The sequence below is a fragment of the Haliaeetus leucocephalus genome, unplaced genomic scaffold (genome assembly GCF_000737465.1).
Source record: "Haliaeetus leucocephalus isolate CR32 unplaced genomic scaffold, Haliaeetus_leucocephalus-4.0 Scaffold566, whole genome shotgun sequence".
Lineage (NCBI taxonomy): Eukaryota > Metazoa > Chordata > Aves > Accipitriformes > Accipitridae > Haliaeetus > Haliaeetus leucocephalus.
Genome location: NW_010973002.1, coordinates 6,906,215 through 6,921,635, shown reverse-complemented (window position 1 = coordinate 6,921,635; position 15,421 = coordinate 6,906,215). Strand labels below are relative to the sequence as shown.

General features: G+C 39.2%; 1 protein-coding gene across 4 annotated transcripts in view; it reads right to left on the bottom strand.

Annotated features, from left to right (window-relative positions):
- ETV1 (ets variant 1) overlaps positions 1 to 15,421 on the bottom strand; it is a 65,634-nt gene that overhangs the window by 13,941 nt on the left and 36,272 nt on the right. For all 4 annotated transcript variants that reach the window (XM_010577641.1, XM_010577642.1, XM_010577644.1 and 1 more), the window contains 2 exons: positions 12,016 to 12,263; positions 136 to 203 (listed from right to left, as the gene is read on the bottom strand). In XM_010577641.1, coding sequence (XP_010575943.1) covers positions 136 to 203; positions 12,016 to 12,263 — 316 coding nt within the window. The remainder of the gene's footprint in view (positions 1 to 135; positions 204 to 12,015; positions 12,264 to 15,421) is intronic.

Genomic DNA, 15,421 nt, shown 5'->3' with positions numbered 1-15,421 from the left:
GACTGAGAAGGGAAAGAAAGATGATGAGAGTCTTCCCAGCAGCAGAATTAAATCAGTGAACCCCAAATCCCTCCAGTTTTTTTTTGTTTTTTACGTTTCTCTCATACAAAAGTGGTACATAATAGAAAACTTAACTTCTGTTCTGTTTGGGTGAGCCAGGAAGCCTTCTTGCCTCATGTAAATGGAATGGCAGCTAGGCACTTCTGAAAGGAGAAGACGACAATGCTAGTAAAAAGACTGTCTGGAATTAAAAGTGTGCAGGTTATCAATGAGACAGGCTGCAGGCAGAAGAGCAACAAAAAGGATGCAAGTTACAGCGAGGGTGAACCTGTCAACACACAGTCAGCATTTCAGAGCAGCACGCACGAGGCATGGAGGAGGAGAAAATCAGAATGTGAGGATCACAGATCCCATCTAACATAGGCACTTGAACTCAAACCTTTAACGTAATCAACTTTGCTGAAAGCTGACTCCCATGACAATTACACTGTAGACCACTCATGGACCAAAAAATCCACACAAATACTTTAAACCCTGTGCTTGTATATCTATCTTTGTAACAAATTTGACCTTATATTTTTAATCAATTACACAGAAAAGCCTGCCAATCACACTGGAGACTTATAAATTCTACATTAATACAAGGAATGTCAGAGTGAATTTAGAGTAGGATGTTGCTTTTTAGACTCCATGTCTTACACTGTCCCCAAGCAGCCACACCCTGTGCACAGGGACTTGCAAACAGAAATACACCATAAATGTTTGCCCTTCTAGACCATGTTTAACTCACTTCTTGGATATCAAAAGTCTTGCTTAACAAAGTCTATTTGATCTTGTGGTAGACTCCTACCCTAAGCTATGCAATCTGTTACCAGTAACTTGTAACTCTTCAAGAGATGCAAGCAGAGGTCAAAAGAGCAGACATTATTTTTCCAACACTGCCTACAGACTCTTTCAGACTGTGATTCCAAATTTCACTGTTCACTGACTAGTGATGAGTATCAAAGATTTGGCAGGATAAGAAAATGAGGTTTTACACTGACTTCACAAAACAAGTGAAACACAGGGCAGTAATAATAAGTTTCCTCTAACAGTCCAAGGTCTCTCTTGCACATCTGTGCCAAACTCTTCATTACCTCCTCTCTCGATGAAACGCTCAGTGCCTGCCTGCTCAGGCCTTGAGAATCTCTAACATCTCAGGCAGCTATTCTGAGCAACCACAGGAATCAGTGATTCAGTAATCACCCGAGTCAAGTATAGCTCTGTAGACTACAAGTCAAGGCTACAAGTAGTGGTTCACCTGCAAGGAATCACTCATGTTACCAAGTAAATTGAATTTTAAGGAGAATGGAAAAATCTACGTAAAAAAAGAGGAAGTTGTAGAACTGAAACAGATGCTATTTTCTATTTTAGGTAAAAATTCACCAGTATTGGCAGCAAACCCCTTTTTGACTCATGAACTCCACTCTTGCAAAGTGATACAGCTGAGTATATGGAATAAAGAATTATGCAGGCATCCGAGAAGCGTGTTCTTAGCCAACTTGGGGTTTCATCTCCCATGCTCCTAAGTCAATTATAATTAACATCTGGAGTCTTTTTAAGGCAAGCATTGTTTGTACCAACATTACTTAATCTTCTGGTTAGCTTATGCTTAAACAGTCCACAGAGGACCGAAAAATACAGCAAGGAAGAGTTTATTTCTCGTAAAGTAACTAGAGTCTTGTTATCCTAAAGTGCTATCAGTTAATTTATGACTATCAGAGTGGGTCAGACTCTAATCAAATTGTAGAAACATTTCCAAAGTGATTATTCAATCAAATGACTAACATGGTTAATTAGGAGCCATAAACATTGCTCTGAAGTTCATCAAAGTAATGACTTGCCCAGAAAAATTACTGCTAATTAAATTGCCTGCTGCTTTCATTTCTACCTTATCTAATAAAAAGTCCAACCAATGAAATTTAGCATTGCAGTTTTAAATTGTACTAAATGGTTGACTAAGACCCAGAAGTATTTTTACAAGCTAAGCGGAGCTACTTCAAAAGAAAACATTTTAGTGCAGAAATTACAGAGCAATTATATGTTTTCTTCTCCTTAAAGCATTGTTTGAAGACAACAAGTAAGACCGAAGTAGGCATAAAATACTTCCAGGGCAGGATGCAAGTGTCTGAGGTGACTGATTCTATCACCTTTTAGCACTTTTTAGTCTTTGAAGAAAAATGTGCCTGGATTTAGGACACACAACAAGCTTATTTCAGACTTTTAATGAAGTAATTCACATTGTGAAGTTACATCATCTCAAGAATAGCACAGTCCCTTTAAGAAAATCCAAGCTAACTGAAAATATGGAGATGTAAGAAAATTAATTTATCTTTTATTATTAATTTGGAATACTTAGAGGTCATTCTTCATTGCTCCTCTTGCTAACAGCAACATAGCAGTCATCTTAAAACAATTAATATGGCCTTATATCATGTTGGTTTGAAACCACTTTTTCCCAGTAGGTGTTGTTTTAAAATTACGTGCAATCTAGACACTGCAGAAATGCCTTCTCATCTGGGACTGCCACAGAGAAAAACACTGGAAATAAGCTCTGCTGTGCCTTAGTCAAAATAGATCAAAGCAGAAAAAGCCCAGACAGACTTCCTCAGGACAAGAAAAATCTGCTATTGAATTTAGCAGGCACAGGTTCTAGGTTTCATTATCGAGTAAGACACTTGAGTGGTCCCTTGGTAAGGAAGTATTTCATATTAATTATCATATCAGAATTTAAAGGGTTAGGTTGTCTCAGCCCTGTATAACTCAAAGCGGGTAAGGAATCCTTAAATCCTCTTTTCTGATTGTTTTTCATAGATAAGGACCAGGTTTCAGACCCACAATCACACCCTGCGTAGAAACAAACAGAATTTCAGCCCGCATCCCTAGCTAGGCGAGACACAGGGAAGACGAAGCTTCTGCAGGCAATGGGATGAAGCGACTGTCTTCTTCTGAATGAAGCAGAGCAAAGCAGGAACTGGAAACCTGAACCAAGATTTATTCTTCGGCAGTTCCTGTTTCTGACCATACATAGCCTTCCTAATTAAAGGACACGTTGTTACATTACACTCTAACTCTGAATTACTTTTTAGTTCACTTTATCAACATCATCTGAAGATGTGGAGGCCCAGCGCACTACCCACGTGCATGTGACAAAGCACAGTGTGATACAGAAGTATTGCATTACATATGTGCAAGTGCAGAGAGAGACACAGGGAGATTGAGGCTTAGAAGGTGTGTACAATCTGAAACAGGGTGGGTGAAGAAGCTGAGCTACCTGCTTGGCCTTGGTATCTGCATGGCAGGTCAGGTGAATGCTACCGTGTACTGGCAAGCGGCTGTCTTACAGCTTCCCTACAGCTATAAAACAAAGTGATGACACTAAAACTGGAATCTTCTTATTGTTTGCCCACCTACTTCTCCGATTTACACTTTATTACCAACTAAGTCATATTAAGAACAGTTCCCAAAAGGAACTGCTCCCAAAGGAGCAGTTCCCCCAAAATTTGGAGGGACTCCACTGGCAGTGGATACAGCCAGTCCTGTAATTTAACTTACACCGTATCCTCCTCAATTGTCCTTTTGGTCTGAGAAGTAATTACATGGGGTTTTGGCTCCTATTTCAGCAACTCAGAGTTGGTATATCTATACAGACAGACTTAAATGTGCTGTGCGACTTCTCTTCCTATAGGCAAGAAATACAGTACATGCAGATTCTTTCCCTTTGTGCTACCAGGCACAGAAGGGCATGCACAAGCCCCTCTGGTAGCTGGGACCAACCTAGCTCCCAAGGGCCACTCACACGGGTCAGCCTGACCCTGTGCTACACACACTGTGAGTACACCGGTCCCCCCTTCGGTGCCTTGCAGAGCTTCACCAAGTGCTTACTTGAGCAATACAAGCACTTCTCTGGTACATGGAGAGGTGGTTGGTGCAGTGGGAGAGTTTTTTACCAAGTGCAGAGACAAAAGGTAGCCTTTTTAAAATAAAATGTTCAAGCTACAACACATCACAGTTCTGGCCTCAAACTTAAAACATCACAATCACGCTGCGACTAACTTTTCTGTTCATGGATTTCCAAGAGCCCTGACAAACTGTTTACAAAGGAGTGCTTCATCCACCACTGAAACACATTTAGCCTCTGGGTGGAAAGCAGCTGTTTACCACCACTGAGAAGCTCTGACCAGCCCAAGGGTGAAAAGCAATACTGGAAAACAGGCAGAGCTTTTTAGGTAAGAAAGGCAATTCTTTAAACTAGATCATAACAAGTGGCTAAGGTGGCACCAGGCATCACAAAGAAAAATGCACAATCTGTGTTTTGTGGGGATAAGTACCAAATGATTCTTTTTGACCACGAAACCTACGATTTTGTAAACCTGCAGAACACATTTAAGATTAAAACTTGTATGTCTCTCCAAAAAGAGACATTCAGGCAGAAATACTAGAACTAAGGCAGAAATACTAGAACTAATGACAATCTCCCTATACAAGAATTGCTTGAGCATATTTCACAACTCAAATGCTGGTGGATCAGGTTTAAGTTCAACCACCTTTAAAAGCACTATCCCCTCAGAAGCCATGTACTTACAACAGAGTCCTACAAATTGGTAAAATCCTGGCAATACAAAAGTCAGCATTGTTTTTTCATGAGCAGGTTCAACATGAAAAAAGTAGGTGCACTGAAGTTACCTGGGTGAAATAGAGTCACTATCTTCTCTAAAAATCAACCTAAAAATTAAGCATTCTTTTTGCAAATCATTATGCAGTTTAAAAACATTCAGAATGGAAGGTTTTGTTCATCCTTTTGTCTCTCACTAGCCTTCATACAACCAATTGGGGGGGGGAATCTACAAGTCTGTGCACTCATAGATACACACATTCCCTTCAAAAAAATAGCTAATTAAAATTTGTTAAGCCTAATTTCTTACACCTCATTTGACAAAAACCTACTGGAGAACTAGATTTGGCCCCACCAGCTTACATCTAAGTGGAATTATTACACACATACAGAAAAAAAAACCTTAAGCAAACAGCTTCCTTTCCACAACTTTGGTTTTTAGATCTATGACAACATCTAATGCATTTTCTGAGACCAGATGTCAACAGCCTGTCTAGGCGATGTGTAACTTTTTATACAGCAGAACAGGAAAACAAAGGCTCATACATTCAGCTCTGAATTGAAATTCCACATGGAGCTGATCTTTTGAGCATACTTTAAAATCATGTATTTGCTTTTATTAACCTCAGTAACTGTAAAATGTATTTTAAACATCACTTCCCTTTGAATTCAACAAAAGACAGCAGTATTTTCTTTCTCCCTCGCTCCTTTTGTTGGTAATCTTACTGCAAAAATGTCTGTGTTGCTTTTTCTCCCCCGCCCCGTCCCCTGCCTGTAAAATCGAAGTTGGACAAACACTGCACGGCTGAAGTGACATATTTGAATGGAATTCAGACCAACCAGTTCCTGTTTATGTTTCTGATTTGAGAATGTAGCCTTCTCATTCACTATACATTAGAAACACACCAAGGCCATAAATGGTGTCAGGTTACAGGCAGGCAGGGCCAAGGAGCATTAATCATTACTTGAAGGCAACTGGCAAAAGCAGCAGCTGAGGGAACACTACACCCTTCAGCTCCGCATAAATGGACATTCCAGGGTTTGGCGTGTGTGGGTTGGTTTTTTTCTTCCCCCTTCAGCATCCATTTTATGAATGAAACTTCAGGCTGCACAGAGTCCATTCATATAAAAGCTATGCTCACAGGGCTCAGTCTCTCGGGATCAATCGGTCTTGGGTAAGGCTGATGTGATTGGTTTAAGGCAGGCTTCAGCCTTCCATTACTGATTTAAAATGCAGCCTGTGTCCATTTGACCTGCGTTAATGCACAAAGAGTAAATCCAGACTGCGCTCTCAATCCTCAAATCAAATCATTAGCCAGTGCCACTTACTGTAACTGTAGATTTAGAGGATATTTATCCATTTCTTTGAAAAACAGGGACTGCAGGACAATTTTTCAGATCGTGTTGTCTGCCTTGAAAGCAAAAATAGATGTATGGTCTCCTGCCTATATGCTCACATTAACTTTGTATTCAGGTTTTCCTTTGTTCATGAAGTTAATATTACAAAATGAATTCTATTCTAACCACAGATTTCTTTCAGACAGAAGTAGTCAATAGAGGAAATGAGCTAGATGGGAAGCAGGTGAAAAGTTAAAATTCTGCCTCTCATAGCAATCTTCTGAAGTCCAGGTTTCCCAAGTTTCCCCCTTGGATGCCCTTATTTTCTACTGTCATACCATCCAACAGCAGATTTGTGTTTATGTGTTTAAAAAGCAAGTACAAAGCTGCAGTACAGCTCAACTACTGAACAAATCCATGCTCATTTCAATGAAGCAACACAGCAAAGACAAGCTCCTGAAACAAGAGGGTGAAATATTTTAAACCACAGAAGTGAGACTCGGGAAAACTTCAAAACCAAGAATGAGGAGGGGAGACTTCTTCAACCTACTGAACTCAAGAGCAAACCCCTATCCCTTCTCCTCTCCTGCCTTTATGCCAGTCAGATTTTCATTGAGAACAATTGTACAGCTGTGTAAAAGAATTTCTTTAAGGCCATAAGGAGATGCAGTTTTGAGATGCGTGTACTGAAGCACGATATCTGGGAAAAGGATGGAGTCAGTTCTGTTTTGCAGAGCATTTTATAAAACTATGTCCAAAAAGACTGCGAATATTTGCAGCCTGACAAAAAAAAAAAAAAAAAAAAAAAAAGGGGGAAAAAAAAAAACCCTAGAGAGAATGTGAGGAAAAGATTAAGCATCTGGAGGATTTATGAAGCAAGATCTCAACAACAAGTCACACAGACAGACTAAGAGCATACATGCAAACTGTCTGTAGAGATTTAGAGGTGGTACGTTAATACCAAGGAATTGTTTAGGATGAGCCAAAGAAGTGTAGCTATGAGCAAAGGAATGGAAATGATCAAAGGGAAAATTTAGGCTTACGATCAAGAAATATTTCTTAACTGTGAAGTCTATTAGTCTGTGAAATAATCTCCCAGGGGAATAATTGTAGTAATAATACTTAGCACTCATACAGTGCTTTACATTTTCAAAGCACTGTACAAAAATTAGCCAATATAATAATTAAAGACAGTAGCAGAAGCACCATGAGTTGTGTCATTTTAAATGCTGCACTGGTCAATGCACTAGAGAATTTCCTGGAAAAAGCAAACCTGCACTGACTCTGACTGACAGCTAAGATTTCCTTTTTTTCCTTCATACTAGCAACTCCAAATGTCTAAACTTTACCTCCAAGATGTACAATAGACTACCCAACTGTTGTTTAAAAAAGGGAAGGAAAAAAAAAAGGGCAATCTGCAAATAAATATACTTCCAAGAAATGAATTTAATTTTTTTCTCCCTTGAAATTTTAATTGAACAGATTCTCTTATGCTGTTCTGCAAACTCCCAAATTTGAGGACATGTCAACCGATCTCTAGGGAAGAATGTGCTAGTAGAGATCTTTTTCCACATTAGCTTGCATTGATTTGCTTTTCAAAAAAACACTGGATCACGTATTTGAAAGGACTCTTGCTTTTTATTCTGTTCCCAGTCATTAGGTAAATACACATTTATAACATGGATGGTAGAATGCTAAAAACATCCTATACCTACAAGAGCAAATTCAGGAGGTTAAGAAGTGTCATAATTACAACTTCCTGGGCAACCTTGATACAACCCTTTTGTTGCAAATGAATTAGGATACAGCCTTTTGCCTCGGCACTCTTGTCTTTTGAGTGCACAGGTCAAAACTGTTTGGGGGAGGGACAGCCATGCCATAAACAGCTTTGCAGATGCAGCCCCTGCTTCATTTGTTACAGAGGCTGGACATTGTGTACTTAATGAGGCAGAACATTTCAAGAAAGGAAAAGATGACCTCAAGATTAATACAGGTGAATGGTCAATTTTAGGCCCCAACAAAGCCCATTCCAGCCACACCAAGCTTTTCCAAAGTGGTCACGTCGCTTCTGCCAGATTTTTTGTATTATGTATTTCTTATTTTTGCAGTGCTTACACAGGGACTCTAATCTGATGTTCCCGTACCCCCTTGTCTAGAAGTACTAAGTCTTTAGGAGCTAAGCTTTGAACATATGTAATACATAATGTTCTTTAAAAATTATCCTGTCCTAACTGGGTACCTAAAATAAACAGGTATATATACCTGATGTGTGTCTCTGCCTCCACTCATCTCTCTTAACAGAGGGGCAGTTCCCCATTCATTCTCACATGCCAACACAAGGTATTTATTGCTTGTGAAGCCTCAGGAATTAAAGGGATGAGCAACTCAGAAAGCAAGATATGGAGGCTAATAATTCTGTCCGGATAGTTCATTCTTTAAGTGATGTGACTAGTATCTTGGAAGAAAACTTTGGAAGTGACAGGGAAAGAATCTAAATTTTCTAAGGTCCATTCAAGAGTATTAATCGTGAGGCTACCCTGAAATGTAACTGTGAGAATAGCCCTGCTAATGCCTCTAACCTGCTCAGGAAAGACTGAATCTAGACAGATTTCAACAGATAAATTCCTGGCAATCAGTAATAAGTATATGCAAGCAACGATTTCTCCTCTACTTATCTCTAACACCACTGTTCGACAAATTTCAACGTTCCCAAAGACATGGTCACAAAGAACTTTCCAAACAAAGTAACTATTTCAGTTGAGCAAAATGAAATATGAGATTTAAACTTAATAATTTTTCATTTTACAACTAGATTTTTAGTGTTAGTTGATACATGCATAGCTAGAGTCATACATTAGTATATTTGCAAATTACATTAAGTAGGGAGGAGCAAACCTGCAAAGATCCTGCTTAAAAATAAAGCCCAGAATAGATGCGGTATCTCAAGTTTAGCCTTTTTAAGTACCTGAATACATGAATTGAATTTTAGAAGTGCTAACTGTACAGGAATGCCCACTATTAGCCCTTGTAAACAAAGGTGTTGGGAAGCCTTCTGGAGCATATTCATTAATGATGCAAAATCTCAAAGCTCTGTATGGCCTTGGCTGCATCTTTGTGCTTAAAGTTGCTACATATAGCATCAAGTACTAAATATCTGACTGGCAGCCATGAAAAAAAAAAAAAAATCCATGGCAGAAAACAAGGTCTGATTGATTGAACATGTATGATGCACTGTGACTTCTAGAAGCGTGGATGGATAAGGAAGAGCTTCTACTCTGTTGACATTTTTCTTTTTCCATTATCTCAAACATTCTGCAGTAGAAACTGCATACCTGCAATTACAATTACAACTAATTGATCTGCCATTTCCCATGTCATAATTAATGTCATGTTTTAATAGTTATAATCATTCCATAATAATGCTTTTCATTCACCAGCTTCCCACAAAGTATAAAAGTATAGTGCACAAAAGCAATGAACTTTTATGAGGCTCTTTCAAAAACATCCCAAAAGGAACATCTCGGTGTATTACAATGAACTTTTAAAATATGTTTCTATATTCTTATGTGAACTGCAGTAAAATACCATGCAAAAGACTTCTCACTCTGGCATTCCTCCTTCCCTGAACATCCATAGGTGAAAAATGAAATCAATGATTCAGTGACAAATACATTATGTTTCCTAAGGGGTTATTTAATGTACTCTTAGCAAGGATGGAAAATGATGGTTTCTAGAGAACAGATGGTAACAAGACAAAATATCAACAGACCACAGTTGTTGACTGCAATTTATGGAGTGTACAGATGTGTCAACTTAAATGCAGTGATTCTGAGGCCAATAAAAGTACTTCCTGATACCAACAGATTAATTTTTCATGACCACTGGTTACACAGCTATTACATTTTTAAAAACTAATTATTCATCTACAAAAGAAACAACAATTTTGCTTGAACATCATTACTATAAAGTGGAATGTTGTTCTTGCTGGCACAAAAAAAAGGGCACGACAGAACTGGATACAAGTTTGTGCATCTTCCTTTCAGAATATAATATCCTGCTTTTTTCCATAAAGAATATTCCAAAGGAAGACGACTGCTAGCAGCCAACCCAGATTTAAAGTAATAGTATACAATAAGGAGATCCCACTTCCTAGCCAAATATGAAGCATGCTTACAAAAGGGCCTTTTTTCAGCCTTTAATTTAGCAGGATGAATAACGGTGTTTGTGAACGTTGCAAGGGACTGGCAGTGCCTGAAGCTGCAGTCCCCCATTTATTATCCATTGCCACATTAACTATGTAGACAGTCTCTCCCATGCTGCTCTGCAAGACTAAAGATACATGACTGCCAAAGCCACATATCTCAGAACCCTCATCAATGAACAGGTTGAGATCTAGATCTGATCCTTGTAATCTGAACTCATTTTCATCTTGTCTTATATTTCAACTTGGACAAATATTTCACCCTTGGTCTCCTCCCTTTGTAGGCCTAACTCAAATTTACCTAAGGATTGGTTCTCTGCTTGTCAAGAATAAGAAAGAAGAAAGCAGCTCTACTTTCCAAATCCCCCTGTTCTAGCATAGAGATCAACTCTAAAACAAGCACTTTACATTAACGATACCACAAAACACCCCACTAAATAGACAATGTTAAGTTAGCTACAGAAAAGACAATAAAACCCAGTTCTTCACTGTATCAAACTGCAACATAGTTTGTCATGGACTAAACTTGCAAAGGAGACCTCAATTCAGCTTCCATTTAGCCTTTGGGAAAAAAACTGCAAAAGCATCTAGCCAGAGACTGAACCAGCAGGAAAGCGCTGCAGCTACTGCAGCACCCAGAAGAAGAGAGTCAGACTGAAGTCAGACAGGGCCACCCACTCCCCCACCCAAATCAGCATGCACGTGTACAAAAGCAATGTACCCTTCTCCAGAAGCATAGTAAGGACTCACTGAAATCCCTCCCTTTCAACAGTGTGGTATACACAAAACAGGACAGAGGCAGGGACTGAAGAGGAGCTGCAGAAATCACTTACACCAAAACTGAAAAATGTGTTTTGATTGCATTTTCTTGGCACCATACCGATTAACTGTTTACCCCACCTAGCCCACTCCATGCTGTTCTAATCTCAGCTTCTCTCCATACCACCCTTCCAGCTTCCTTCTCCTTGTTACTTGGTACTCATTACTAAACTCCTTTTTTCTTCCCTAATTCTCTCTCTCTTTTCCCAAGTATAATATAAATATTATGCTTAAATCGTGGCAAACATTTACAATGTTATTCCCTTGATTTATGTTTGTATCCGTTCTACCGCTTATCTTTTCTATTTTGACCAGCAGCTATTGAGAGCAGGCTCTGCCACCACCTCCTCTGTTTTGTACTGTCCATAGAGCAATAAGGCTCCATTCCAGTTGCCCTATAAGCACAATCATAATAACCATTATTAATAGCAACAGCGTATTCTCTACATCAGCAACCTGGCATCACAGATTATGTACCTCCACAAAACACAGCAGTATGCACAAACTGAGAAGCTGACACCAATTTGGCTGATTCTTCTCCCTCATTGGTTTTATAGCTGTATAAACCCCACTTCAGCGGAGTTACTCCTGATTTAAAGTAGTGCAAGCAAAAGGAGAAAGAGTCCTCTATTTCTGGCAGACAAATGAAAGAGCTCGTAAAATGGAGCACACAAATTCAGAGGTCAGAGATGAGAGTCAGAACAAGCCCCTCTTAAGCAAAGCTCAATTTTGCACCCGTTATTTTTTCTTCTCCAGCTTCTTTAACCTGTGCACTTTCTGGACAGAGAGTTCTGGAAAATGAAATCCTTTACAGAGCAAGCAACAGTGGCTCAAGTCACATTGTACTATGTAGCAATCTTACTACTTTGTAAGACATAAATTACTTCAGGAGACTTAGAAGCCAAAATAGCAAGTTTCAATTCATACGATCAAAACATCAATAGCGCTGGCTTGGACTCATATATTACTTTACTATGCAGGACTGAAGGAGAGTCTCACCTACCTGAATCATATGCAAAATCTCTAGGTTCCTGTTTAATCATCAGAGGAGGGGGGAAATTTTGACTGGCTGCACTGCCAACCATAGCGTTGTGTTCATAAACTGGATCATGGTACTCCTGCTTAAAACCTTGAGGTGGGAAAGGGATGTTTGGCTCAGACATCTGGCGCTGATATATTGGACGTCCTTCCCTTGGCATTGCAGGCAAAGGTGGGAAAGAATTGCAAGGTTCAGAGAGCTGGCGGCGAAATCTAGGACACAAGTTAGAGAGGTCATGTAAAGGACTTGAGCTACATTCCATTTCCCAAAGATCTTCACAGGTCATGATTAGTGGCTGTATCCCTTTCTCAGCAGCAAACACTTAGCTTACGATCATGCCAAGTGCTCCCATCAGGATCACTTGTATTGTAGAACAGCAACAAGCAAAGAAACAAAAAACCCTACCTATTAATACCAGCTCTAAGACCTGTCCCCACCACCATCCTCTTTGCTTTCAGTATCTTCTCTCAACAGAAGAGCCAAACAGGAAATGCACTAGTTTCAAACCAGTAGAAAGACTGAAACCCCACCATAGTAACACAAAGGAGGCTTAGGTAGAGTTCTCTGTACTTTCACAAGTATTAGCAACATATTGCTACTGTTACATGGAAACCATTCTCACCACAACAAACACAAACATTTTGAATAGAGAGTACTGTCTGCCATAACAACTGGAATCATTCCCGGGTAGAAGTCCACAGTTCTGTCCTCTCTGGGATAGCACTGTGGGAAATCGACCTGCAAGGCTGGCACTGCATTCCAGCTCTAATGGGAAGGGAAAGTAAGCACCCCAGAAAAAGGAGAGGGTGCAAATTCTTGCTAAGAATTTCCCTCCTGCTTTAACTTGTTCCCTTGGTCATTTCTACATGAAGTCATCCATATAAGCCATACTGCCACTCACTACTCCCAAATGCCCTTCAGTAGGCATAAAATTTGAGAATTCAGTTTTAAACTAACTTCATTTACATACAACACTACTCAAGAACCTATGCTTATTGTTTCTTCCATAAAATCTACCTACCTGAACTAAAAGGCCTGAAGTAATTACTTGGACATCAACAGGTTCAGAAGCATAGAGAAGAATACAAGGATGCTATTTTCTCACTGTGCCCTGATGAACTGCACAAAGTCTTCCTGTCATCTCCTGCAGGTTACCACAGTAGCAGTAACCACCACTGTAGTAATATTGTGTCTGCACTAATCCATAGCAGATGCAACGTTCTTGCAACAAACTGCTTACTAGTCCTGTTATCACTCATCACGAGCAAGACACACTTTTATCAAAAAGAAAAAAAAAAGAAACCTGTGCCTTCCTCTGCAAGTTTCTCACTGTCACGCTAAAAAAATCAAGAACTATTCATTCTTCAGCTTGCTGTACTTTGGATCTGAAGCAGCTTTGGTTCACGCAGGCAAAAGCAGACATTCTCCTGGAGAAAACTCGGTGAGTGAAGAAGAATGCAGGGGTTTGATTGCACAGGCAATACAATCCTTGACTATCAACTCATATGTAGTACGTTGTTTCTGAAACAATTTAAACTCCACTAATGTCTGTCATAATACTGCTGTGAACTTGGTCTGACAAATATTTACTGTCACAGCTTAATTACAAATACCGTGGGAGCTACAGAGATAGAAACTATTAAAATGTAGTAGTAGAGACAAAATTAATTTTTTTAATGCTGTTGTAAATATTATATTTTGCAGTAGAAAGAGTACTGCACTGTAACATTGGGTTTTGGCAATTCCACCTACACCTGCAGAAAATAAACTTAGAAACCAAAATGTATTATGAAACAGTTAGGCTGACTGGCACTGCATTCATTTCCCTCTTTTCCTTTTTTCATTAGCCAAAAAAAGAAGCAGAAATTATCATTAAGAACTGTCAAGGAGTGAATCAGAAAATTGCAACTTGAAGTTAAAATAAGAAACAGGCTCACTCACAAAGCCTCAAAGGAAGTTAATAATACTTGTTGTACTGGAAGCTTTGTATGGAATCAAGCCATTTGTTTATACAAGTGGATTTGATTCCTGTTAGTACTTGTTAGGACCACTTATCGTTCATACATTCATGCCCTGTATGAAGATGTATGGGCTCTATGTTCTAGATACTAACGCTATCTTATGCCACCAATGCATGTTCTAAAGAAATATGCCTTGAGTTACAGATTTATATATGAATTCCCATAGGTAGGTCATCTGTTTAAATGACATTTTCTGAATACACTCATTGTAATAGCATATCACCTTGTAAATCGGGAAGATTTGAATTTCACAAAAATATGAAGTACACGTTTGCTTCAAACAACTGGAAGTGAGAAGATTCAAAATAAGTAAGAAAATGGGGAAAAAAATATCTTCCACTACAATTGTACTTTTCTTTAAAAAAGGAGAAAAATGAGATTTTTTTGGCCTGAGTCAGCTATTTTGGACTTCACTAGAACACATGATGTTCTATTACGGAAGGGAAGCATTAGTGCAAAATGCCCTAAAGAACATGAATATCAAAGATGGGGAGGGGGTGGATCATGTAAAGAGCCTACAAAGCTTGTGCAGAGCAAGTGTTATGGGTATAGAAAAATATACTAAGGTGTATGCAAATCTCTATAAATAATCAAATTAGGGCTGACATACAGCTTCAGTACTCTCTTTACAAGTTGCTCTAAACTAAAAGATTCTTTCGTCTGAAAAACCTTATTACTGCCCTCTGCGCAGAAGCTATTTAGCTTCTGGAGATTTCAGTCTCCTGACAACTTGACTTTGGTGTATACACAGACACACATTTATCCACCATCCTGTAATCAAAACCGCTGCCTGGCTTCACTGGGGGCCTGCGTGGTTAGACCACAGTCCACAGAGGGGGAAGAGATGGTGACTATAGTAGCTGAAGGGGTCGATTCAGTGTTTCTTCACCGCCAGAAGGGCTTGTAGAGAGCCTTGGATGATATTTAAAACTATCTCAGCAGAGCACAACACAGCAATATAAACCTTAGCAACCCCCTTCAGAAGTGATCTGCACAAATCCCTGGAGATAATAGCCCTTATTAGAGCAGAGCATGCAAATCGCACTCCCAACAACTGTGATTTTCTTTTCAGGTGCTTCTTAATTTGCTAATGTTTAAGAGCCAAGTTGAGTTTCTGAACATATGTATGTCTTCACATATGACTGAAATTTTAAATGCTCAGAGCAATCACACAACACAGCAGACAAAAACAGGTTCATGCAATAAAGGTTGGGATAAATAGAATTCCACAAACAACCATTTGGTCTCAAAAATCAGGGAAATCCACTGAGCATATCTGTTGCAAAACTGAGCTAAGAAATATAGTCAGCTGTCTGGGGATTTCTAACATATCAAAACAAAACAGGGTC